The following is a 25992-nucleotide window of genomic DNA, read 5'->3' as shown; positions in this document are numbered from 1 at the left end:
CGTAACATGTCAGACCATTTCTGGTTGATCCTAGAAGATACGATACTGCAGAACTCCGAATAGGAGTATTCTACAGGCTCGATATCCTCCAGACTCAGACTTTCTTTGGCACAACGGTCTGCTTGATCATTGCCAGGAATGGAGACGTGCGATGGAACCCATACTAATTCAATCTTCTGGTTGTTGTTGGTTTGGTAGTTGTGGATCATTCTTCTTATTTCGGAAATAACTTCTGACCTGCAATTAGAAGAGGTGAGAAAAATAGATTGGAGGCTGCTTAGCGAGTCGGATAGAATCGCGGCATGCTCCGTGTGATTGACGGACAGCCATGCTACCGCGTCCCTGATGGCAAAAAGTTCTGCTGTGAACACTGAACAGTGCGGGGGGATCCTTTTACTGATGCGGATGCCTTTTGCTGGGATGCACAAACGGTATCCTGTTGCGGTACTACTCTTGGAACCATCGGTGTAGATCTTCAAATGGTCGGCGTACACGGAATCAATGAGATCAAGAGCGTGAGCTCTTGCTCCCACTGGGTTCTCGTGCTTGTTGGTACTCTGGATCAGCTGGGTGTTGACTGTCGGGTTGGTAACCTTCCAAAACGGAGTAGCCGATAGGCGGCGTTCAAGGATCGTTACTTGATCGAGCTGCTGCTCTCTCAATAGATCAATGACCGCTTGCCCGTAAGAAATACTCCGATTCTTCTGGTTATTTCCAACACGAGTAAATCTTCTGATGCTGGAATACGTCGGACAGCTTTCGGACAAATACTGAAGTTTCCCCCAGAATTTGAGAGATAGCTCCTCCCTCCGAAGAGAGAGGGGTTTCTCTCCCACCTCCTGAAGTAGCGCCTCATTCTTCGTACCTACAGCTGCCCTGGTGGCAATACGTATAGCTTTCATGTGTAGAACGTCGAGTTTCTTCAGTTGAGTATCACTTGCTTTACCATAGGCAATACAACCGTAATCAATAACTGAACGAACAAGTGACCTGTACATCATCATTAGAGTTTCTCTGTTTGCTCCCCATGTGGTACCTGAAACATAACGCATAACATTTAAGATTTTTGTAGACCGGTAACAGATATAGTCAATGTGCGTACTCCAAGTAAGACACCTGTCAAAGTGTACTCCCAGGAACCTTACTGAATTCTCATGCTTAATCTTCACACCATTCAGTCTAAGGTCAATACTGTCGTGATCTTTCTTTCTGCTGCAGAACAAACCGACGGTTTTAGCTTCCGAAATAATGAAGCCCCAGTCGTTTGCCCATTTAGCAACTTGGTTCAGAGCAGTTTGCATACGCCATTTAACTTTATTGAGGTCATTGTGACCAGTCCATATCGAACTGTCATCTGCATATAGAGCCGTGCTAACCGAGAGCTCTATATGCTTTACATAATCCAGGGCCAGATCATTGATCATAATGCTGAAGAGGGTTGGGCTAATAACAGAGCCTTGCGGGGTGCCATTCTCCAACGAGTGCTTCTCGCTGAGAGAATTGGCGACGTTCACTTGTATCTGGCGATCCCTTAAGAAGTCTTGGATCCACCTGAACATGCGACCCCGAATGCCAAGTTTATTAAGTTTAAAAAGCAAACCATCAACCCAGACTAAGTCAAAGGCCTTGGACAGATCCAGGAATACTTCACTGAAGTAGTTCTTCTTTCCGAGTTGGGCGGCCATGTCGTGTTGAAGTCGAGCGATTTGATCCATTGTTGACCGTTTCTCTCTGTAACCGCTTTGGTTGGGATCGATAAGACCATTTAGTTCACAGTGGTATCTAAGTCTATTATTGACCATCGTCTCAAATGTTTTACATAGAGTCGAGGTCAGAGAAATAGGCCTGTATGAACTGCATAGACTTTTATCTTTCTGCGGTTTTGGTAGAGGAATGACCATTGCCGTTTTCCAACTTTCCGGAATTGTACCATTATACCATGATTTGTTGAATAATTCTAGTAGAACTGTAGACGCTTCCATTGGTAACTCCTTTAACATGCTGTACTTGATATTATCTTCAACAGTAGCGCTGTCTTTCTTACTGTACAGTGCTTTCTTCAGCTCGTCGAGGGTGAAGGGAGCGTTAAGATCCCGTTCATCCTCTAAGGGCGAATGATGAATTGGAGTGTGGTTGGTGTAGAAGGTCTTCTTGTTCTTTAGAAATTCTTTGGTATGGTTGGTATCAGCACTGCCGTCAGCATAACACTTGGCTAACAAATTGGCTTTTCCTTCATTGCTGTATTCTGTGGAATGCCTGTAACAAAGAGTTGGAATGGAAGAATTAGATTTTTTACCAAGCATTGAGTCTATTTTACCCCAGACAGATCTTAGGTTGGTCTTCTCATTTGATGAGTTGCAGAACTCCTGCCAGTGCTTTGTTTGTGATTCACGCAACAGAGCAGCTGTAGAAGCCTTGACCGCTAAGTATCCTGCCTTGGTATAACGGTCCGATTTCCTCTGAAACCGTCGTAGAGCCCGCTTGCGAGCATCCACGGCAGCCTGGAGTTCATCGGACCACCAGGACTTGGGTGACCTACGTGCAATGCCATCCTTAGTCCGGGGAATAGAGCCCATAGCAGCATCAGTAATAACCTGAGTCAACTTCCCAGAAAAACTAGAGACGTCCTCGTCCCTTGCCAGATCTAGCTTGGAACGAGTGAAATGACGCCTAAAGAAATCCCAGTTAGCCTTCCCTAGTTGCTAGAGGTATAAACCCTCTACAGCGTGATTGTGGAGCTTAAGATCCTCCAGCAATTCACCCTCGGAGTACTCGGAGGGGACGCCATAAATGACGACCCGTTCCGTCTTGTTGAAGGTGGACATGGCCGAGTCCACCTTCATCCCACACAGTGCGGTTTGGTTGGCAGCATAAACCGCATCTGCCAGGAACTCAAAGTTCAGCCGCACGTTGCCGTTGGACAGGACTTTGACCTCCGGAAGAGAGCTATACTTCCACTCTTTCCGGATGAAATCGCCGATGACCTTCGACTTCGTGCTGCCGAAAGTTTTGCCCCCGCCTGGCTTCACTATTACGATGTTGGAGAACTCCGGCTTTGCTACCCTGGGTTGCATGGTAGCATCTGGCCGACTCGCAATATCGGCATAGCTAACCTTGGTGGATTGTTGGGAGGCCATTTTAGCTGAAATTGGAGGTTTGATTAGTACAAATACAAAATATAAGATACAATACAATAAGACAGATAAGAGATAGCTATCAAGAATGCCTTGCAGACTGTGCAAAAATTGATAGTATGAAAATGAAAAGAGAACAACTGAATCCACTGTGATTATCAGGGTTTTATACATGCTCGTCTAACGTTGACAAATCATTCGTCGCGCGCCAGTGACACATCAGCACACGCTAATGGTTTTCATGGGTATCTTACTTAGCCGCTGTTACATGCTCCTCCTGCGATAGTCACATGTTAATCACCCTGGAACGCTTGAAATTTGAACGATTAGAACACTCAGAGAACATTGACCAGAATGTTATGGGATTACGGACTCTTCAGTACAAATTAAATAGTTTTTCTTCAGCCATTTGGAACTAGAAATTGTAACCTATTTGAAGAAATCCAATAGAAAGCTACAACGTTGATTGCAAAAGCCTTACAGAAGCCCAGAAATGAATTATTCGTTACATATTTGTTTGAGGATATCTGCCCCAAAAAAAGTAAAAAGTAAAGTGTACCCACTTTGATTTTGCTGTAATTTGGTTTATATGCTTATTTGCGCTGAAAAAGCTGATATTCCTAATTTTATCTTGATGGGACTTACTGTTCCTCAGATAAGGCCCACCCAATTTGGGGGATTGGGGCCTAAATGGGCATGCCCACCAATATTCAAATGACTAACCTTTTTATATGGTATATTTATGGTTGCACTTAATTGTGGCTTCCTCTTTAATGTTAATCTTGGGTTAACTTAAAGTTGTTACATGTTGCCCGGAGGTTATAGTTAGCTATTCATTAGGTCTGGATTAATTTGAAGGTGCCTCGTTGATGAAAGATTTAGAAATAATTCTGTAGCAATCCTGACTTGTTTTTCTTCTCAAGGTTTATATCTGTAGTTTATTCATTATTTTCAATATTAAAGACATAGTTTGGGTTCAGAGTTTAAATACTTAAATAACTTAAGGGTGGATACACCAACTTGGTAAAGTTTTTATGTTAACCTAACCTAATGAATTCTGAAAATACCAAAGTGTAAATGTGTACTATTTTTATTATTTCCATTTGTCTAAGGTTCTTTAATGTACACATCCTGTAGCACAGGAGGCCATTATAGCTTATTGTTCCATCCAAGAGACTTCCATGTCAGTCACCTCAAGCTGCATAATTAGTCAGAGAATTATGAATTTTGAATGCAAAAATATTTTGAAAATGACTTTGTCCAGATCAAAATAACTTTTATTGCTTTGTGGACTCTCTGAAAGCAATACTACAAAACCGTTCACAATTGGCATTGCCATTGCTTTTGTTGTTTGGGGAATCAAAATATATGTGATAATCAACTATTTCCATGAACCTAACTATATCTTTAATATCATGATTACTAGTGCCTTTGGGGCATTATCATTCCTGCTATTAATTTATAGACAGTATTTCTGGAAGTGAAATTTGTGATTGGATTCCAAGTTAGTTAGTTATATTACTACATCAACCTTGATCTTACAGTAATTGTAGAATAAATTTGTCCATTTATAAAGTGTTGGTGGCCTTTTTGCAGGTTGTATCTGTTAATGTACAGATAATCCAGGCCAAAAGGTTTTGGCCAAGGACCAGCTGGTAAAAAGAATATTAACACAAAATTAGGTTTTTTTCTATCCTAGCAGACACCTTCTACCATATTGACATGGTACCAATAGACTTCGTCAATGATAGAAGACTGATGCTGATGTACTACACACAATGACTGTACTTTATCACGCTTGATAGAACTCTGCACTTGAGATGTCAACTTTATAGAGTTATATATTATTGTATGTACAATTGACTATATCAATGATAGAAGACTGATATTGATGTGGTACTATACACACTGACTGTACTTTATCACGCTTGGCATTGAATTGGCATTGACGTAGGTTGAAGTCATGACCAGATATTGGCGCTATAAAGATAACACAATTTTTCTTCTCCCAATGGAGATGTTTTAAATATAGGCACTATTGGGGTTTTTAAAAATGTTTGGCACTGTTTGTAATGGATGTAAATGGAACTGTCAAAGTTTTGAATGGAACTAAGAATTCTTCTATGAAGTGAAAATTTGGAAACGTTGAATACTAGGTTTTGTTGGTGTTTAAAGACAATTGGAATATCCTTGAAACGTTAAAGACAATTGTGGAAGTATAGCCTGATGCTAAAACTACTATATCTAAGTGCGAATTTTTTGTGAAAATTTGTTATGGAAAAAGATGTGTGAAAAGATAAGCTTACATGCTTGATAAACAACCTGAAAAAAAAATGTGTAATTATTTGAAAAGAATTAAGGTTATTTGGAAAAAATTGATTTAATAGAATCTATGTGCTTTTTCTGAGGAAAAGTCAGTTTTGTCTGAAATTTAATGAAAAATTTGAAATCAAAGAAAGGTTTCTGAAAGTTCAAAGAATTTGATTCTACATGCTAGATTTAATTTCTGCAAGTTAAAAGGAGATGAAAGACAGAATTATTTTATTTTTGGAGTATCTTTGTGATTTTGTGTAAGATTTGATGTTTGGTTCTGAAAGACTTCAAAGAATTTTCATTGAAAAATATTATTCCATCTTACAATTGAAGATTTAGCCTCAAGTAACAAAACTCATCTTATATATAGGTTGAACTTGTTTTGAAGTTTTAAAAGTGTGGTAGAGTTATATGGGTTAGGGACTAGCCTCGTGCTCTGGTTGTTAATAACACAGCAAGGTGCCACAATTTAACTGCCTTTGTTCTGAGAATTTATAGCATACTTTGAAAATTGATTTATTCCTGTTAAGTTGTAATTTAGGTTGCTGAGGTCATTTGGTGACAATTTATTGCTGATTTAGGCCAGACTAGTGGATGTGAAGTGCTGCATTGTAAAGTTTATCTTTGGAAAATGAATGTGTGATGTACTTGTTGGTTTTGTCTATTTAAATTCAATAATTAGCAGAGATGAAAGTCAAATGTGGAAAAAAATCTGAAAAATTGTGATCTCATACCTCATACATAAGACTTAGAGAAAGATTAAGGAACTCAACTCTATTTTGTCTTTGGATTATTTATGTTTTATGCAAAATTCTGAATGAAAAGTGCAGTCATTTTTTGTTAGATATTGTTTGTGAAATTATGACTGGTCAAAATATTTCAGAAATCAAAGGTAGAAAACAAAACTATTTGTGTACTGAGTGAAGTGTAATTTGGGAAATTGGATTTTGATAATTATAAGTGTATAAACTTCTGATTGAAAGTTACAAAAACCTGCACTTAATGTGGGATATTTACATCATGTAAATATTGAAATGAACTACCGGTAATGAAAATTTGAAAGTTTTTAGACATAAACTAAAGGATATCTTCAAGTTAAATTTAGATTGAAGTCTTATTGATGATGTGATGCAGAAATAGGCGTGGCTATAGTGCATTGCAACAAATAGTGTTCTGACAAAAAATTTAGATTGTGTGTCTTTTGAGTACTTAATATGTTATTAGTAATCGTTAGTGCTGTTGAGTCTAGCAGCAAATACAAACATGCTGTTAATGTCAATGCACAATACATGTCGCATCAGAAGAGCTGAATTATATTTTGATTATCATTACTGTACAAGGCAGCAAATTCAATTTTATTCGATTAATTATATGAACCATATGTGCTAAATGGAAAAATCATTCAATTCTGATTTGGAAGCGCTAGCTGAAATTCATCACTTGCTCAGTCTTTGTATACCTGATTTAGACAAGTTCAATTTGACAAACTGAAGAAGGTAAATGTACATGAACTGATTAATATACAGTATATGTAATACAAATATTTCTAATTTAATGCCTGCCAATTTCTAATTAATTTTCTACGGTTGATGTAAAACTGTGTTAATTCATTAATCTTTTTGATTTGGATCATGTTATGTTGAAAGTGTGCCATTTAGGATAAACATAAACAATTTTATAATTCAAAACTGTTCATTAGAGTAAAAAAAAAACAAACAGCAAAATAAGTATATGAAAGTTTTATATACTTTATTGGACATATTGTTAAGAATTATAATCATGCAATAACATCTTGTGATTTCCTGTTTTCAGAATATTAAAATAATCCTTCTTAAGTAATATTACTGAAATCAGATCAGCTTTTAAAGCAATTTGATTAGTTTTTATGGCTAGATGTTCATAATATCTTTTAAATACGAAAGCGCCGAAGGGTTAGAATCCTTATAGTAACAGTGTGACTGATGATAATAATTTCTATATTAAAATAATTCTATATTTTCATTATATACTTCCCTGAAGCGAATAAATGATCTGCCTTACGTAAAATCTTGGATTTTCATGATTTTTTTGTACGACAGAATAGTGGAACGTTTCAGAGGGGATACAGATTTGTTTCATTTTTGAAATTTTGGAGGAAGTGAGGAACTAGAATTAGTGCATTAGCTTTACATATTATGTGATATGTTGCTTTGCAATTGTGTTTTACACTTGTTGTGGATTTAAATGTAACCTATGTAACTGGATATTTTTTACAAAAAAATTTGTAAGGATTTGCAATAGTGAACATTGTGATTCGTTCTTGACAATACCAACTGGATTTGATTCCTATAATCTTTGAAAAAATACAACTCTGTATGTAAACAAGGCAGACATCTTTGATTTTCCTGTGGTGTACTGTATTTTATGGATTAATTTGACTAAAAGGCTCACAATTGTGTTTTTTATGTGAACATCGTGAAGAGTGTTACTATTATTAGCATCAGAATGGGCTTATGGGATTTTTTAACGAGAGTGGTTGTAAGTAATTAATTTCTGTTTTTCTTCAATTTCCTTAATTGCTTCTTATTTTACACATGATCTGTGTTTTCAGCAGGTTTTTTGTCTGTCGAATTGGAATATTATAAACATAAACTGATGGATTTTATGTTTGTTGTTATCCAAATACATAAATCAGCTTTGTGGACTCTCTAAGAAATAAGTTGTTATTTTACTTGAGAGCTGTAATTTGTCTTTGGTAGTATTTAGATACCATTCTAAAGGCATTAACAGAGACTTGTAGATGTGTGTGTTGTTATCCATAAACATTATTAACTTTGTGGACACTCCTAAAGAAATAAGTTGTTTTCAAATGTTTTATTTCTTTAGTCATATTAAAATTTTCAACTATATGTTGGCCTTTAGTGTAAATATAAACATCCCATATTAAATCAATGACATTTAAGTGTTTAGGAAGGGTTGATTGGACAGATAAATGATTTTTGGCAAAGTTGACAGAATTTTAGGACTTAGTTATGAGTTTTTATACTATAGAATGTACTTGTTATTAACTTCTCATTCCTGTTCAGTGAGTTTGTATATTTTGCCTGATCATTTAAATTGCTAACAAACCATATCATATCCAAAGCTTGTGTAGATGAGGATGGTGTTTATGAAGCAAATGTCAGTAGTATGTGATGATTTCTGGGTAAAAATGGGTATTAATTTTTTTTCCACAAATTCTAGAGTCCAATTAATTTGATACACATACTTATAGTTTATTTCTTTGATAACTTACTTACTCCATGAAAAAAAAAAGAAACAGGACACCATAAAAAATAAACCTCCTAAGAAAAATAAACCCTTGGCAATAGGTCACTAATGAATGAAAAGAGAGTAGGAATATAGACTAATTATCTTGTACAATATTCCCAATGGCTGGAAAATACCATCTATCACAATAAACACAATCTAAGTGAAAAGAAATAACCTCATGCTGGTAACACCATCCTCATCAGGAGATCCAGTTTTGAATATTTTTATATAATGATATATAGGAATATGGGTTGTTTGGGTGGCTTAAATAAACATATTTTTGTGAGGTTCTATAATACACAGTATGTTTTCTACATGACATCATTTTCTTTGGTGTTCCTTTAGCAACAGGTACCATGATTTTCACATCGATAAGATAGTGGAGGTTTTATTTATTTCACTTTGACCTAAGGTTCAAACTGAATGGGAGGGAGATAATGTTATTAGTGGAAACTGCCGGAAGTTAATCTGTTTGTTGGTTCATCTAATTGTAGCCTGTAGCATCTTTAATTCATTTGGTTAGCAGGTTCACAGAGTATTGTTAGAACTACAGTTGTTTGGTTGGTTGTATTTGTCAGTCATGTTGATTTGGTTGCATTTGTTAGTCATGTCTGACTAGATCTCTGGATTGTTGATTTGGTTGTAATTGTCATTTATATCTAATAGAGCCCTAGACTGAGCCCTAAACAGTAATGACTGACCAGAGCTCTTAATTGTAGAATTTGTTGTAATTATAACTGGCTTTAGCTCTAATTGTTGAATTTGTTGTCATTATAACTGGCTACAGCTGTAATTGTTGAATTTGTTGTAATTATAACTGGCTAGAGCTCTAATTGTTGAATTTGTTGTAATTATAACTGGCTACAGCTGTAATTGTTGAATTTGTTGTAATTATAACTGGCTTTAGCTCTAATTGTTGAATTTGTTGTCATTATAACTGGCTACAGCTGTAATTGTTGAATTTGTTGTAATTATAACTGGCTACAGCTGTAATTGTTGAATTTGTTGTAATTATAACTGGCTACAGCTGTAATTGTTGAATTTGTTGTAATTATAACTGGCTTTAGCTCTAATTGTTGAATTTGTTGTCATTATAACTGGCTACAGCTGTAATTGTTGAATTTGTTGTAATTATAACTGGCTTTAGCTCTAATTGTTGAATTTGTTGTAATTATAACTGGCTAGAGCTGTAATTGTTGAATTTGTTGTAATTATAACTGGCTAGAGCTCTAATTGTTGAATTTTTTGTAATTATAACTGGCTAGAGCTCAAATTGTTGAATTTGTTGTAATTATAACTGGCTACAGCTGTAATTGTTGAATTTGTTGTAATTATAACTGGCTAGAGCTCTAATTGTTGAATTTGTTGTAATTATAACTGGCTACAGCTGTAATTGTTGAATTTGTTGTAATTATAACTGGCTACAGCTGTAATTGTTGAATTTGTTGTAATTATAACTGGCTAGAGCTGTAATTGTTGAATTTGTTGTAATTATAACTGGCTAGAGCTCTAATTGTTGAATTTGTTGTAATTATAACTGGCTAGAGCTCTAATTGTTGAATTTGTTGTCATTATAACTGGCTAGAGCTCTAATTGTTGAATTTGTTGTAAATATAACTGGCTAGAGCTCTAATTGTTGAATTTGTTGTCATTATAACTGGCTACAGCTGTAATTGTTGAATTTGTTGTCATTATAACTGGCTACAGCTGTAATTGTTGAATTTGTTGTAATTATAACTGGCTAGAGCTGTAATTGTTGAATTTGTTGTAATTATAACTGGCTACAGCTGTAATTGTTGAATTTGTTGTCATTATAACTGGCTACAGCTGTAATTGTTGAATTTGTTGTCATTATAACTGGCTACAGCTGTAATTGTTGAATTTGTTGTAATTATAACTGGCTACAGCTCTAAATTGTTGATTTGGTTTTATTTGCCAGTCATGTTTGATTAGAGATGTATAAAGGGTTGGAATCACTTCTTAAAAGTTTTTTTAGGTTTCAATTAGGAAGAAAAACACACAAACATACCTATCTTTGACAGTTAGTAGCTTCAGCCAGACCGACCTGACAAATCTGGTCTAATGAACATGACTGTCAAATGCAGCCAAACTTAAGCTCCAGTCAGAAAGGACAGTCAACTCAACAATACAACTGCCATTTCCAATGAAAATATCACTGAGGAAATGAAATATCCTGATACTAGTAAGTAGTATGGATATTTGAAACGTTAGTAATGAGAGTTAAATACCGAGTTATCAATCACGTTGAGTTTTGATTACACGCTTTGTAATAACAAATATTTTTGTTGTGGTAAAAATTTGAAACTTTTAGAAAGTGACAATTTTTGTCTGAAAGCACAATTTTATCAAAATAGAATTCAAGTACTGTACCATGTCTTTTACATTTGAAATATTTCGTTTCATTTTCAGTAAAAAGTTTTTTTTGAAAATGTAAGCAAGCAAATGCTGTCTTGAAAATTTGTTCAGTTTTGAACGCGAGACATGACTGGCAAATAAATTAAAGAACTGATAGATAGTGTTTTAACCAGCCAGACTTTTGTCCTTTAAAACTAAACACATTTTAGGTGAAAATTTGTGGCCACAAACCAGATATGACTGGCATCATCATATTTAATAAGACAAAATTTTTCAGATAATTAGTTTGATAAGGCTGGCAGAAATTTGACTTGCAAGAAGTTTATTTTCAAAACATTATCTTCTGCACGAATTTCTTTGTAGTTAGCTAATTAGCTATCAGTCTCCATGATAGTTACTAAATGGCTACCTGTTGCTTTTCAATTTTTGTGCATGATTGTGACTTTGATCACATTCCTTTTGTTTTTGAAATGTTTTCTTTGGGAATAATAAAAAACTAAGGAACTGGTTTTTGTGATAGTCATTCATTTATATCATTCATTTCATTTCATTTCATTTCATTTCATTTCATTTCATTTCATTTCATTTCATTTCATTCATTTCATTCATTTCATTTCATTCATTTCATTTCATTCATTTCATTCATTTCATTCATTTCATTCATTTCATTCATGGTTGGCCTTAGGGTTTGCTACCATAAAAGGTCAGATTTATTGTGTTTTTCAATTCATATGAATCTAGTAGTGCAGTTACATAGATAAATTAACAGAATGTGTAGTGGACTGTCCTTATGAAAGGTTTATTAACAGATGGAGTTGAAACTTGCAAATCTTTCCTCATTGTACACTCCACAGTGCTGCCTGTCTTTAACAATCCAATTAGATGATAAAACATATGATTTAAAGTGTTTTGAATCTAGAAATATTGTTCTAAGTTGTTTATTAACTTATTCAGTGTCTTAATTCTGGAAATGGAATTCTAAAATCGGATACAGTATAACAATACAATATATATATTACCCTCATTAAAATGATAAGTTGATTTTAGTCAGAAATATTACACTTCAGTTGAAAATAAAATATCGTCAAGTGGAAACAGACTTCTAATCTGGACAAAAATAGCTTCAAACTTGTTGACCTAGAATTATTCAGTACACTTTCTATTTATATTTAGGTTCATTAAGAAAGTTATTGGTTTGAGTTCATTGGTATTTAATAATTATGATTATGTATTATTTGTGAAGCATTTAGGTGAAGTTTTTATAGATTCTGTCGTTAAGTTCTTCGTATCTGGTTTATTGGTATTTGACATGAATATTCCTTACAGAGGTGTTATTTGTGAAGCATTTAGGTGAAACTGCCACAAAATGTGTTATCATTTTGAATTTCAATCCTGACAGTTGTCTCCCATTATGTCAGTGTGCCCCCTATTATTTTTCATTTTCAAGCTATCCAATATATCAATAACTGATCAAACTGTTATATCATTTTAGGAGGAACAGAAGGCTCGTCTGAAAGCTGAGAAGATCCGCATAGCTCTGGAAAAAATTAAAGAGGCTAAAATACGAAAGGTAATTATTTTAACTTGACACTATAGGCAAACATTTTCTTGATTTTGAGGTGTTTTGACCTGTCATCCCTTTTGGAGAGTCCACATAGCTATTGAGTTGGTGACTCTGCTTCTTCATCCTTACAAACCAAGTCTCAAATTTTTTTTTGATTTTAAAACAATCCTCTATTGCCCCTTTCCTTGATTAATTGCATTACCATCTGTCCCCTTTTATATCCTACTAATTACTGATTTTCTCTTAAGTTTTCCCTGCAATCTTTTTCTCAAGTTAAGAGAGCTAGTAATTATCGTCTCAATACATTGTGATAATTTTTATCCAACTAAATGCATCAGTAAGAGAAAACAATCATTCAAAACATATGATGTTCCTTCCTTAACTTTGTCTGTCTTTTTGAGAGTTAACACTGTTATTGTTCATTTGGGATATTTATTTTAGTAATTGGTACATAAGACAAAAATTGGTCAAGTACTATGGACTAAAATGACCAGCGAACAAAATTTGGGCAAAGATTATTTGTAAAGTACAAAATTGTTAATGATTTACAATATGTTAACAGAAGACTAAATGGGTTCTGTGACATTTTGTGGGCTATCTAAATAAAACATGGTCACATCTGTTTCACTTTGACTTTCTAAGAAAACTACAAAGTCTTGTGATCGTTATTAGCTTTATTACACTGGTTCAACTTTGGATCTCAAAGAATTGTATATTGAAAAATGGAGCTATTGACCCTATGACTCTGTGATGGTGGGATATGTCATATTTTTAATTCAACTTGGACCTAGTTTAACATGATTGGGTGAAGCTTGGTTTTTGTTTTGTTTTTTTTATTTCAAGAACTATTTTGAAAGTGGCTTGAAATTTGATCTTTAATTTGACCAATAACCTGACAAATCTGACCCTACCAGTTCCTTGGACGTGATTTAAGATTTTGATTTTGTCATGGTTAGGGTCAGACTTAAAAATACCCATTTTATGAAAGTTGGTCCAATATATTTTTGGATTTCTACTGTGACAAAAGCCAAATTTGCCAAATTTTTGGTATCAAATACAATCTGAATCAATAATGAATCCATCAAGACATTTCAGTATGTTCTATAAGTATAAGTGATAGTTTTTGTTTACTAAGACTTTTTTCCATGATGAAAATCAGGTCATATCATATCAATTTTGGGTTTGAAATATCAAGTTGTCATTTCAAGGAATTTTTTCTTCATTGACTGTGGGAAAAATGTTCAATAAATTTGATCAATTCAAAGTAGGTGATTGAAATTAGGGACTTGGAACTTGTAGCTTGGGATTAAAAATGTAGGAAATATTGTCAGGTGAAAAATGGAAGAGTTTTGTGGACAGCCTGTAATGCTCAATTTTAACACAGATAATCCACAAGTAGGACTTCATGCTTTGAATTAATTAAATTTCATTCATTTATTCACTCATTTATTCATTCATTCATTCATTTTACTCACTTAACTCACTTGCTTACTGCCAGCTTTCTTTGTGGCTAACTCACTGGCTTGTTGCTTGCTGTCTGTGTGGCTCATTAGCCTGCTGTCTGGATGGCTAACTCATTGGCCTGCTGTCTGGGTGGCTAACTCATTGGCCTGCTGTCTGGGTGGCTAACTCATTGGCCTGCTGCCTGGGTGGCTAACTCATGGGTCTGCTGTCTGGGTGACTAACTCATTGGCCTGCTGTCTGGGTGGCTAGTTCACTCGTGGGATGCATGTTGAGTGACTCGTTCACTGATATGCCAACTAGCAGCTGGCTGGATTGCTAGATGGTAACTCTGAGAACTGAAAGCTGACTGGATGGCTAACTCGCTGATTTGCCAACTAGCAGCTGCTGGCTGGATGGTTAACTCACTACAGTGAGTACTCAATGAGTATTTACCAGTGTTGTAACCATATCAATTCATTCATTCTTTCATTCTATATGTTTCAGTTATTTGTGCGAGTATTTGCTACTGATGGGAGCAGTAAGAGTATACTAGTGGATGAAAAGATGACTGTTGGTCAAGTAACTGGACTCCTGGCTGATAAAAACCACATACCACTCAACACCAACCTAGCAGTCATTGAACACATGCCCGATTTATTTATGGGTAAGAAGAAATTATCCAATTGTTTATTTCCATATATGACAGGAGTTTCCATGGCTAGCAAGATGCTTTTCTGCTAAGCTGAAGGTCTAGGGTTTCAATCCCAGCATAAATCAAGATTATACCTTTAGATTTTTCTATTGGGTCAGTGATGCTGGTTAGAGGGACTGAAATGGAAAAAGCATCTAGCCATTCATATGTGAGACACTCTGCATACTACAGGTTGTGCATGTTAAGGTACCTCAACAGTTGGAAATTAAAAAGAGTAAACTGCTGTCCTGGCAAAATTACCCTTATTTTACAAACTGCATTGTGTTGCCTGTTTTCATTAGTCCAATTAGGTTCTGAAGATTAGGAAAATTCCATTCATCTGATTTCATTTGACCTCTTGCCTTTTTATATGCCCACACGTAAGATGGGCGTATATTGTAATCACCCCGTCGGTCCGTCCGTCCGTCCGTTCACATTTGGCTCGTGCTCACTCTACAGGCTACAGTTCTTTATGGATTCTTTTGATTTTTATTTTGTATGTCAATGTCATTATGAAGATGATCCCTATTGATTTTCGTGATGATCGGATAATTTTTCACCGAAATATCGTGTCTGACTTGACGTTTCACTCTATTAGCTATATTGTGCAACCCTGTAGTCACTAAAGACTGTTTAATCATTTCTGACAGCTGCCAGTGGGCGTATGTTACCTTGCCTGGCAAGCTATCTTTTTTTTTTTAACAAATTTTCACCAATTTTAGCTAAACTATGTCAATACAGTAGGATGTAAAACTCCATTTCATTTGTCTCAAAGTAATTGTGTTAGTTAATAAACTCTAAATTCACTTGAATCATTGCTGGCAGGAGTCCAACTGTTCCCACCCAACATGTAGTTTGTTATCTTAATATATATAATAAGATTTATGCAGCGAGGTGCAGATCTGGTCTTAAACATTGCCAACAAATAATTATATTCTTACTAAATAACATCATTATTTTAATAGTATCAACTGTTTTTCAAATTTATAGGATTTTCATCAGCCAATTAAATGTTGAAAGCATTCAATGTGATTTCAAATAGAAAAATGAACATTTTAAAAACAACATGTAAATATGAAACTAATGATTAATGTTATAGCACCAACTGTTTTTCAAATTTAAAGGATTTTTCACTACTAATTCAATACCTGAAGTCTAATATACTTTCAAGTAAATAGCAAGCATGAACATTTTAAAAACAACAAGTGTTGAGCTGCACACAAAAAACCATTTTATTTTAACACTGAAATTAAAGTGTTGTAGATGTTATAACATAAATTTATGCAGATACACTCCATGAATGGACAATATAAATGTGGTTGTGCTCCTTCAAGTACACTTGAATATCAAGTTTTTTCTGAAAGCATCTTGAAGAGTGGCAGAGAAGGAGCTGTGCCCAATCTGTAAAGACAGATTTTTGTGTGGGTGTGCAACTTGAAGTCTTCAATATCATGTCTGCTCTGAAGGCATTTTAAAGATTGACAGAGAATTCTATTAACACTTGACTTATCAATACTACAGTGAAAATTGAATTAAAAAAGCCTGACATGACTTTGTCGTCATTTGACATATCAGATCTCATTTATCTGTCAAGGGGGATAACTTAATGGATTTTCAATCGAAGCATGTTGACAGAATTAAGAACGATCGTTTTTCATTATTCAGGATTTGAAGGATGATTTTTTTCAGAATTTCAAGAATTTAGATTCTGTTCTTGAGAAACTTGTTGAAATTTCATATACATCTATACATGAAGAACCTGATTTAACTAGAGTCAAGGGGATTGTGTACTGATATTTATTACTTACTCTCTTTATTCTGTATTCCTTCACAAAGTGGAACTGTTATTTTTTTATGCAGTTTGATGCATTAGATTCTTAATAAGACTCCTGAGTTGTCTTTTTACTTTCAAAAGCGGACAATTCTGGATACACATGAATTTATAGGCTCAAATTTCAATGGTGAGCTTTGAACACCATCTCTGATTAGCTTAAAAATAAAAAAATTCACATTTCTGTGACTGACTAAACTGATGGCGGATTCAAAGAATTTAAAGCTCGTGTCATTATAAACTTAAATTGTAGACAGAAATTATATTGAGTTTATTTCAGCTTATTGAAATACTTGCAACAGTGTCATTAAAATTCTGGCAACTCATCTCAATGGTATCAGACGACGCCAGTAATGACAGACCAGAACTGAACCTGGGATCAAATCAATACCCTTTACCAGACTATAAATCTTTATATTTCTTAAAGGATAAATTTTGGAATAGTTGCAGACAATTTCTATTGAATTTTATTGTCATAAATAATGCCATGGATTTATGTTAATGTCAAATATCGCCCTGGTTGTGTCAAAATACCTTGCTGACGTCATCTGCTTCATGTCATTATTTTTTTCATCCTTGACCTAAATTTGTTGCAAGATGCAAATTGTGACGCAAAGGCATTCTGAAAGAAACGAAACAGGAACAAGAAATCTACTGAAAGGTAGAGGGACCTGATTAATTAAGATTAACATTAAAAGGGGCAATTTGCAAAATTTACAGTATTAAAAACATGGTAAATTATACCTGAAAATATTTCAAAAGTATGCTATTTATATCTATGTATCGAATTTGTTTTCAAAGTGTTAATTAAAAACTGAGAGTACTTATTGTTAATTGAGCAGTTTGATCTAGTTTTTGTACTTAAATCTGTACAGTAGTTTTTTCATAAATCTTTTTAAATAGTTTTGGGTTAAAAATAAACAGCTGGATTTTTTAAGTTAAAAGTTTCAGATATGTTAAGGGATTTTGGTTTATAGTTTTCATAAATTTGAGCAAAGAAAATTAGAGACCTACAAAACTGAATGCTTTGTTTTGAAGCAAGTTTTAAAACTGGGTATGTAAATGAAAAAGATGAAGTATGAAAGTTTCACTAAGTGCAAAGTGGGCATGATGTCATTTGCTTGACTATGCAGAACAAATGGCGGTCATGAGTTCAGCATGTGAAGTCTGATGACCCATTGGCTCAACAAGATGAGTTTTATTTTTAACATATATACTCTCCTGCATTGAAAAGATCAATGAGGTTTGGTCAAGGTAGAAAGGATCTTAAGTGAACCAAAGTTGATGTTGTTGTAAAATATAGTTGTTTCTTTCTTAACAGTAGGTTGATCTATATTTAGCAGTAACTATGGATAAATAATGGGGTTGTTAGGGAGGAGATTACTCTAGATAATTTGATCATTATACTTAACAGAACTTTAATGACTTTCCCTCCAATTTACTCATTTTCACAACATTTTTTATGGTGTTGGCAAATAGTTTTTACCCATCTGGAAATCTGAGTTTTTATAATGTCATTGTAATTTAATAGAATTATGTTGACAAAACATTGTTTTGCTTTCACCAAATTTCAATGATGTTACAATTGAATTAAAGGGATATTTGCTATTTATTTTGATATCTTCTTGTTCAGTTAATGACAATGATGATAAATATCAGTAATATTTGCTTGTAGGCAAACTGCATTTCTGTTTTCATTCATAAGTATTACAGACAGATGATTGATTGCTATCAGCTAGTGATGTTGATTTTTCATACAAAGATGATTGAAATTTGGTTTTGTTGAAGTGATAATCCTGCTAAATTTGATTGATTATGTCTAAAGCTCTAGCCTGATTATATGATTGTATTTACAAAAGGGCTCTAAATTGGTGATTTGGATGTATTTACCAGTCATGTTAAACTCTTTGTACTTTCCACAAATAGGCCATGATTACCAACGTAAGGAAATGTTCTCAGAAGTGACTGGCAAATGCAAAAAAATTCAACATCCCTCCTTGGCATAGAAATTAATAATCTTAACCAGGAAATTGAGACAGAAGAAAATTTGTTTGTACAAAAATATTGTAGAAAGTAAATTGAGCATGTAAAATAAAAAATTGTTTTTTTGGTTTCTGCAGGGAATAAGGTAATTATTAGCATATGTTTTTCATTAATCTTTCAAAATAAAAAGTTCTGACAGTTTACATTTGGAATCATGATGTTTTCTTGGAATGATTCCAGTATGGCTTGTCGTACTGATAAAAATATATTTTAAGATTTTCTTACTGTCTTGTACATAAATGAGGTATTCATTTTAAGAAAGAGATAGAAAAAAATATGGTCTTCAGTGGTGGTGCTAGCCACAAATAGTGGGCATACTGACTCAATGGGAGGACAACTGTTAGAGCTGAGATAGGGGTTGAGATATCAAGTCTAGTAAGGTCTCAACCAGAAAATATAATTGATTTGGTGTACTGACACAAATCATATACAAATCTCATTTTGAAATTTCTCGGAAATGAATTAGGGGTACTTTTGGGTTTGCTAACTATTTGGCTCTATGATTCATTGAATGCCACTGGCACTACCATGCCAATTTGAAGGGAATTATGTGTCCATATTTGGAAAAGATTGATTAATTAGACAGGACATGTTTTAGATAAACATCATGGTCCTTGACCAGCTTTAATCATAATGAGATGACCTTTAACATTAATCTCAATCGTGTATTCCATAGAGGACATTAGAGGACATAGAGAAATGTCCTATTTTTGTTGTTGCCTATCATATTTAAAGTGCTGGTTTAATATTTTACCTTCCATTTAACGGGCGTTCCATAGGCATTGAAGATTGTAAGATGAAAGAAGGGGAACTTTAGTGCGCGTAGGATGCCGCTGGGGCTTCGGTGGTTGATGAGTGAACATGTCGCAAACCGCGGCAATATGGCGTTGAAATTTTGAAAAACCTCCTCGCTTACCCTTAGGTCTATTCAATCTTCTTCTCTTATGACCACAAACCGTGGAATAGTCCAATCTGAGAGAAGTTATCCATTTTGTCACATCAAGCCGGTTACGCTGGTTGAGAAAATCATGCCAGTTGAGATGTTCAAGACGGCCATATTTAATAATCATGACTTGACCAACTTTCAACACTTCAGATGACAAAATAACACTGAATATCGCAGATACAGTTAGGCAACACTGCAGGCACATCACAAGTCCCAAGGATGAAACAAAAAGTAGAAACTAAAAATGAAGTTAAATCGAGGTAAACCTTGAATTTTGACTAGCTAACTTTCAGTGGGAGGCTGCTAGCTAGAGAGGCTGCTAGCTAGAGCGCCATCATCCAAATCATGTAGAAGTATTATGTGTAAAATTGTGTTCAATTTAGAATATATAATAATCTTGACAGTACTAAAACCTAGAAAATGGTAAATTGGAAGAAATTTGAAAAGGAAATCGTAAATAGTTCTTCATTTCCTGACAATCCCGAAGTAATCTCCAACCAAAATATTTCATTCAATCGCTACATTCGATTAGCGTCAAATTCCCTTCGGATTATTTTCCAAATTAGAATTAGGAATGTCTGGAAATTAGCTGGTGCCAGATGGCGGAATGGCGGTTGATGAATTGGTTTTGAGATATAGACGTTTATTTACTAGTAATAGTGTGTAGGGTTTAGTCCAGATCAATCCAGTGTAATTAATCACATAGAGGTCTGGACGATACAATCTTAATTACACGTTTGAAAATTACTCCATAGATTCATCACGAATGGTTTCCTTATGAAAACAAAATTGTTTTCTCTAAAATTCTTAAGCAAAATACTAAGATCGAAGTCCAAAAATTTTCCACAAAAAATAATCAAATACTTAAAATTTGTTCCCTGCAATTGCAGAATATACAGTCTATGATGGACATTAGATCTTACATAGTTTTGGATATGTAATCCTTGTTAATTTATGTTATAATTTTTCTGATCTTCTGCTTTCAGAGCGAGTATTAGAGGACCATGATTCATTAGTGGAAAATATGGTCATGTGGACACGTGATTCTAAAAATAAAATATTATTTGAGGAACGTTCACAGAAATATGACCTTTTCAACCAACCAGAGGTAAGGAATTTATATCTTTGAGAATGTGTATGTACATTGTTGTTTGAACATTGAACTTTACATCGACAGGACTGTTGTTCACTTTATCCTTTAGCTTTGATAAGGTGGTGAATTGTAACCAACCAACACAACCTTTTTTCATATGATATGTGTTGTTCATACTTGTATGATACACGATTTTGTATTTGTGTTCATATTTACAAAGCTAATTATGAAAATGATAATATAAAATGTGTTGATTGGCAGGTTTGGTTACCATTAAACATGATGAAGTAATTTCTCAATCCCCAATTGCACATGTGTTGATGTGTTTAAGTGTTAATGGTTTGTGTGTTAGAAGTATTGGAAATCAGAATGAATTACAGGGACAGGTTCCCAATTTTTGAGGGTTGATTTTGGTCTTCAATAAAAGTAAATCCGAAAAAAAAAATAATATAAATCTGGATACACATGGATTTGAAGGCTAAAATTTTAACGGTGAGCTAAAGAATTTTGAGACTAAAATACGATTGGTCGAACAAACAAAGAACCTGTCCCTTTAAGACATTTAAAGCAAATGGTGAAACAAAATTTTGAAAATAAACCTTTTAGTGAAATTAAAAATGGTAACCTCAAAGACAAAAATACTAAAATCTCATGAAATCTCAAAAACTTTTTAAAAAATGTGTCTAGGACAAAACTTAAATACTATTTCCAGACCTTTTTATGGACATTTAGAGTTAAGAGTTAAGTGGTATTAGTTTTAGTTTGTTAAAATTTCAAGATAATTTAAGATAATGGAATCTACTTGAAGAAACTCTTCTGGGAATATTTAGGACAGACAATTTAACTTTCCAAATGCAGACATTAACATATTTTGATTGATATATGGGTTGATTTGGGTCTTGAATATGTGTAAATATCTTCAAATATACCTCAGACTATAAATTTCACTTTCTATTTCAATATGTCTATTCTATGGAAGTCTGAAGAAAAGATGAGTGGTCATTTTATCTTTCAAACATGGATAATTCTATACATACATGTGACAGTGAGCTGTGAACACTATCACTGATTAGTTAGCTGAAAAAAAGTCACATTTCTGAAACTACAGTTTGATTGGTCAAATGGTGAAATTTCATATTGACTTTAAAATCTTATGTAGCTATAGCATAGATCACAACACAGATCTTACTTTCATGTGCAGAAATAGCTTTGTCTATTAAAACTAGCTACCATATTTCAAAAAACAGGAAAATTTCTGTTACCTGAAGGTCCAAGTTTTAATCCAGGCATGGGTCAAGATAACACCTTAGAATTTGTCATACCGGTTTCCCTTTGTCATTGATGCAGATCAGAGGGGCTGACATGGCAAAAGCTTCTTGTTGTTCAGATGGGATATAATAATAGGCTGTCCACGTTAAAGATCCCTTAAAAAAAATAGAAAAGGGTTGGCTAATGTTGCTTTACTGGCAAAATTTTCTTCATTGCACCCTGCATGTGTTGTTCAGTTTCATTAGCCCATTAGGTGCAGAAAAGTAAAAAATAGGTGGATTGAAAATTCAAGTAGTTTCAACTCTTGTTGACTATGTCTGGGAAATATTTCTTTTGACCCAAATAAGAAGCAATTAGGTTATGCATGAAGAGCACTTGTACAATTATGGGTCGCTTGAGTATAAATTTGGGACACATAAATACTCTATAAATCATTTTGAATGAGTTTTGAGATACAAAGTCGATAATACACAGGGATGTTGGTGTGGTATTTGCCAGTCATGTTTGATTAGTGCTCCAATGTAGTTAGATATGACTAAATGCATTTGGGACATTTTTCGAAAATTATAAACTCAACTCAACAGTGACTTGTTCATGGCAATTCTTTCAAATTTGGTTAGACATGACCGGTAAAACAACTTGATCGACATTAACATACCTAGCTTCAGTCATAAAGACGATGACAAAAAAGTTCCTGGAATATGGTTTATATTAGCTGTACAAATTTATTATGAGGGTAGGGCAATGTATGCTTGCCCCTCTGCAATACCTTATATTACTCTTAAATTGTGTTCTTAAACTTTGCATTTATTTTGTCTACAAAGCTAAATAATTTGTTGGTAGTTGTGTGTTTGTCGACTTCTATAAAATTTATATTGATCAGATTTTTATTGTATTATCTTTTATCTCTCTCCTATATGATTTCTGAATCCCCAACCTTTGTTCCCAACAAGCTAAATATTCTCTTCAAAAACTGGTCACCCTTTATAAAGCAAAATCACTCCTCCCCAACTCAAGGTCGTATTTTGCTACCCACCTTAATTGAATAAGAAAGAAACTAGTATATATTGTTTAGAAATATTTCCTGAATATTTGACTAATATAATTTGAAAGGAAATTATTGAGTATACAATTATTACTATACTGTGTTAGTCATATTAACCAGCTCTCAAGTTGAACTGAAATTTTGTCTTTCCTATGGATAGATAGGTAGTATAGTTTTAAACTATGGTTTACTATGTTCTTTGTGAGCTTTTTTGATGCTTGTTTTCTAGTCATGTCTTATTTAAGATATAGACTGTGATAGTATTATTATATTGATGTGACATTGTTACAGGTAAGGTTAAACATTTACTAGTTTATGAGAATTTTCACCAAATTTTGGTTTCTATGCAATCTGAACCATAAATGCATCTGTCAAAATGTAAAGTTTTTAAGTACTAGTTGTTAGAGCTACAGCCCCCCTCCATTAAGATATTAGTAAGAGTTATGATCATGTAACACCAGAATGAACTTAAGAACATTAATTATCATAAAATTAGTAAAATATATCTCTCTTGGCAGGTCATTCTACATATTTTCCAAGATAAAGTCAAATTTTAAGATAATATATTAAATTAAATGTTGTATTTTCGTAATGGAAAGTTAGTTTTCTGTTTCCAGCTATGATATTCTCAGCCTATCAATATTAAATCACTTACGCTTTCAAATTGAATCAACGTCTTTTTCAAATTTGTGAATTTTGTTGTGAAGGTTTTTATGTTGTGAATTTTGTTGTGAAGGTTTTGATATTGTGAATTTTGTTGTGAAGGTTTTTATATTGTGAATTTTGATTTGAAAATTGTGTACTTTTTTTGAAACGAGGATTTTTTTTGGAAACTGTTCATTCTTTTGTGAATTGTGATGTTTTTTTTGGTAAATCATGTGCTCATTTTTATGTTATAACCTGATTATTTAAATTTTGAGTTTGTTTTATGCCGTATTTTGTTTTGGCAATTTTTGGAAATTGTGAGGTTATTCTGAAATTGTCTGTGTCTTTTTGTTTTGGTTTGGTTTCTTTTACGAAATAGGAGTTTAATTGAAATTGAAAAGTTTAGAATGGTTATTAATTGATGTTTGTTTTCTTGACTTCAAACTTTTGGCAGTGGTCCACACTTGATCTTTGAAGTTAAAAAATGGATTGGCATAGATACATAGAACCATTCTTGACACACTGGCAGGCTTCTGTGTTGAGAATGAGTGTTGTGGTGTATTAAGTATTAAAGTTAATAACACATCAGGAAGTCCTAGAGTAAAACTTAGACCTACTTCTAGTTTTGTTTATAGACTTTGTTTATATTTTATTTAAAGTGACAACACTCACAATAAAGACAAAACTTGACATAAAGCAGTTAAAAGACGAATGTTTAGTGTTATTATTTTGTGCTCTGTGTACTTGATGTCATAAACATTCCAGATTTGAATACATCAACTATAGAGTGTCCTTTTCTTGAAGGTACTATCTGGGAGTCATGGGAGCAAAATTTCTCTCATTGCATGGTATTGGCAATGATGCAGAAAAGCAGGGTTTGAAATTCCATCTCATAGCAATTTCATGTTTACAAATTTTGAAATTTAAAATCCACTTTATACATGAAATCTATCTGGTTTTACCTCTTTAAACAAAATATTTGCTTCCTGTATTAGACCATTGTGACAAATCAAAGATAAAGTCATTATTTGATATTTTACAGAAATATTTACTGCATGGTTCCACTACTGAGAAAAATGTCAGTTTACCTCGAGGACAGAGAGATAGACTTCTTCAGGTGAGTTTGCATTTTATTGACTTTTCTAGCAGGTTAGGAGGTAAGTGAGTTGGATGTGTGCTCCTATCTAAAGATCCAGGCTTCAATCTCATGATAATTCCCTAATACACTGCATGTTGTTGCCCTTCTTCATTCATCCCAATTCAGTACAGAAAAGTAGGATGTAAGTTTAAGGAATCATTTAAAGAAATGATTAACTTGTTCATTTTAAGGTCAGAGAATCTATCTTGGTACAGGGCAAGATCATAACTTTAATTTTTAAACCTAGTTTAACCTTGTAAATGAAAGGTTCCAGTCGTTTTATACATGATGTCATTTGGTTACATTGAACAAGTATTGGTTCTAATCTGAAAGTTCTATGCTCTTGAAGAAGTCATCTTCACTCATTTTCCTGCTCAACCCAGCTGTAAATGAGTACAGATAATCCGGGAAAGTTCGATGCCAAAGATACAGCTGTTAGAAAGAATCCTCAGTGAACCTGAACTTTCTTCCTCGACGTATTTTAAGCAGCAATTCAACTTCAAATTTTTGGGAAAGGGAGGGTTCTCTAAAAATTTACAGGGATGCCACCTTGAATGTATTATAGCCTATTTCACCAACTAATTCTGTGTTTTCAGGAATTTTATTCAGCAGGAGGTGCCCATGCCCCAGAAGTGGAGGGTATGTTGTATCTAAAGGCAGACGGGAAGAAATCGTGGAAGAAATATTTCTTTGTGTTACGAGCATCAGGCCTTTATTATAATCCTAAAGGAAAAATCAGCAAGGTAATGAACTAAAAAGGATTGTAACATGGTTTTCTTAACTTTTTGTGTATATTGATAACATCAATTTGCACTATTCCAATTTTAAGCCAGACATCTGTGGTTCTTTCAATTCTACCACAACTAAATGTTTCTAAGAAAATTGGAATAATGCAAATACATGGCCCCAATACATACTAAAAGGGGCAACAAACTTCTATATTTCTTTTGGCTAATATAATGCAAATTTTACACTGAAATTAAAAGTGACAGCATGAGATCACTGAAAAAACAAGCTGGAAGCATTTTCTATTTTCATACAGGCTGTTTGCTATGATTTAAAATTAGACAAGTTAGCCTGTTTGAAGTGGAATTGCTATACCAGTGCTAAGTTAAAGTTCTTTGTATCTCACTTGTATTTCCTTGCTGGAAGGCTCTTCGCTATACTTTA

At 33.9% G+C, this 25992-nt stretch overlaps 1 protein-coding gene across 1 annotated transcript; it reads left to right on the top strand.

The window, feature by feature from the left end:
* Positions 1 to 12606: 12606 nt before the first annotated feature.
* Positions 12607 to 25577, top strand: LOTGIDRAFT_140588 (hypothetical protein; the record flags this gene model as incomplete). The annotated part of the gene is made up of 5 exons (XM_009050291.1): positions 12607 to 12684; positions 14626 to 14785; positions 20619 to 20740; positions 24727 to 24801; positions 25419 to 25577. Coding segments are annotated over 5 exons (594 nt in total), but the record flags the coding sequence as incomplete, so codon positions are not given.
* Positions 25578 to 25992: the final 415 nt, after the last annotated feature.

This window comes from Lottia gigantea, assembly GCF_000327385.1.
Source record: "Lottia gigantea unplaced genomic scaffold LOTGIsca_149, whole genome shotgun sequence".
Lineage (NCBI taxonomy): Eukaryota > Metazoa > Mollusca > Gastropoda > Lottiidae > Lottia > Lottia gigantea.
This window is presented reverse-complemented; position numbering and strand designations above follow the sequence as displayed.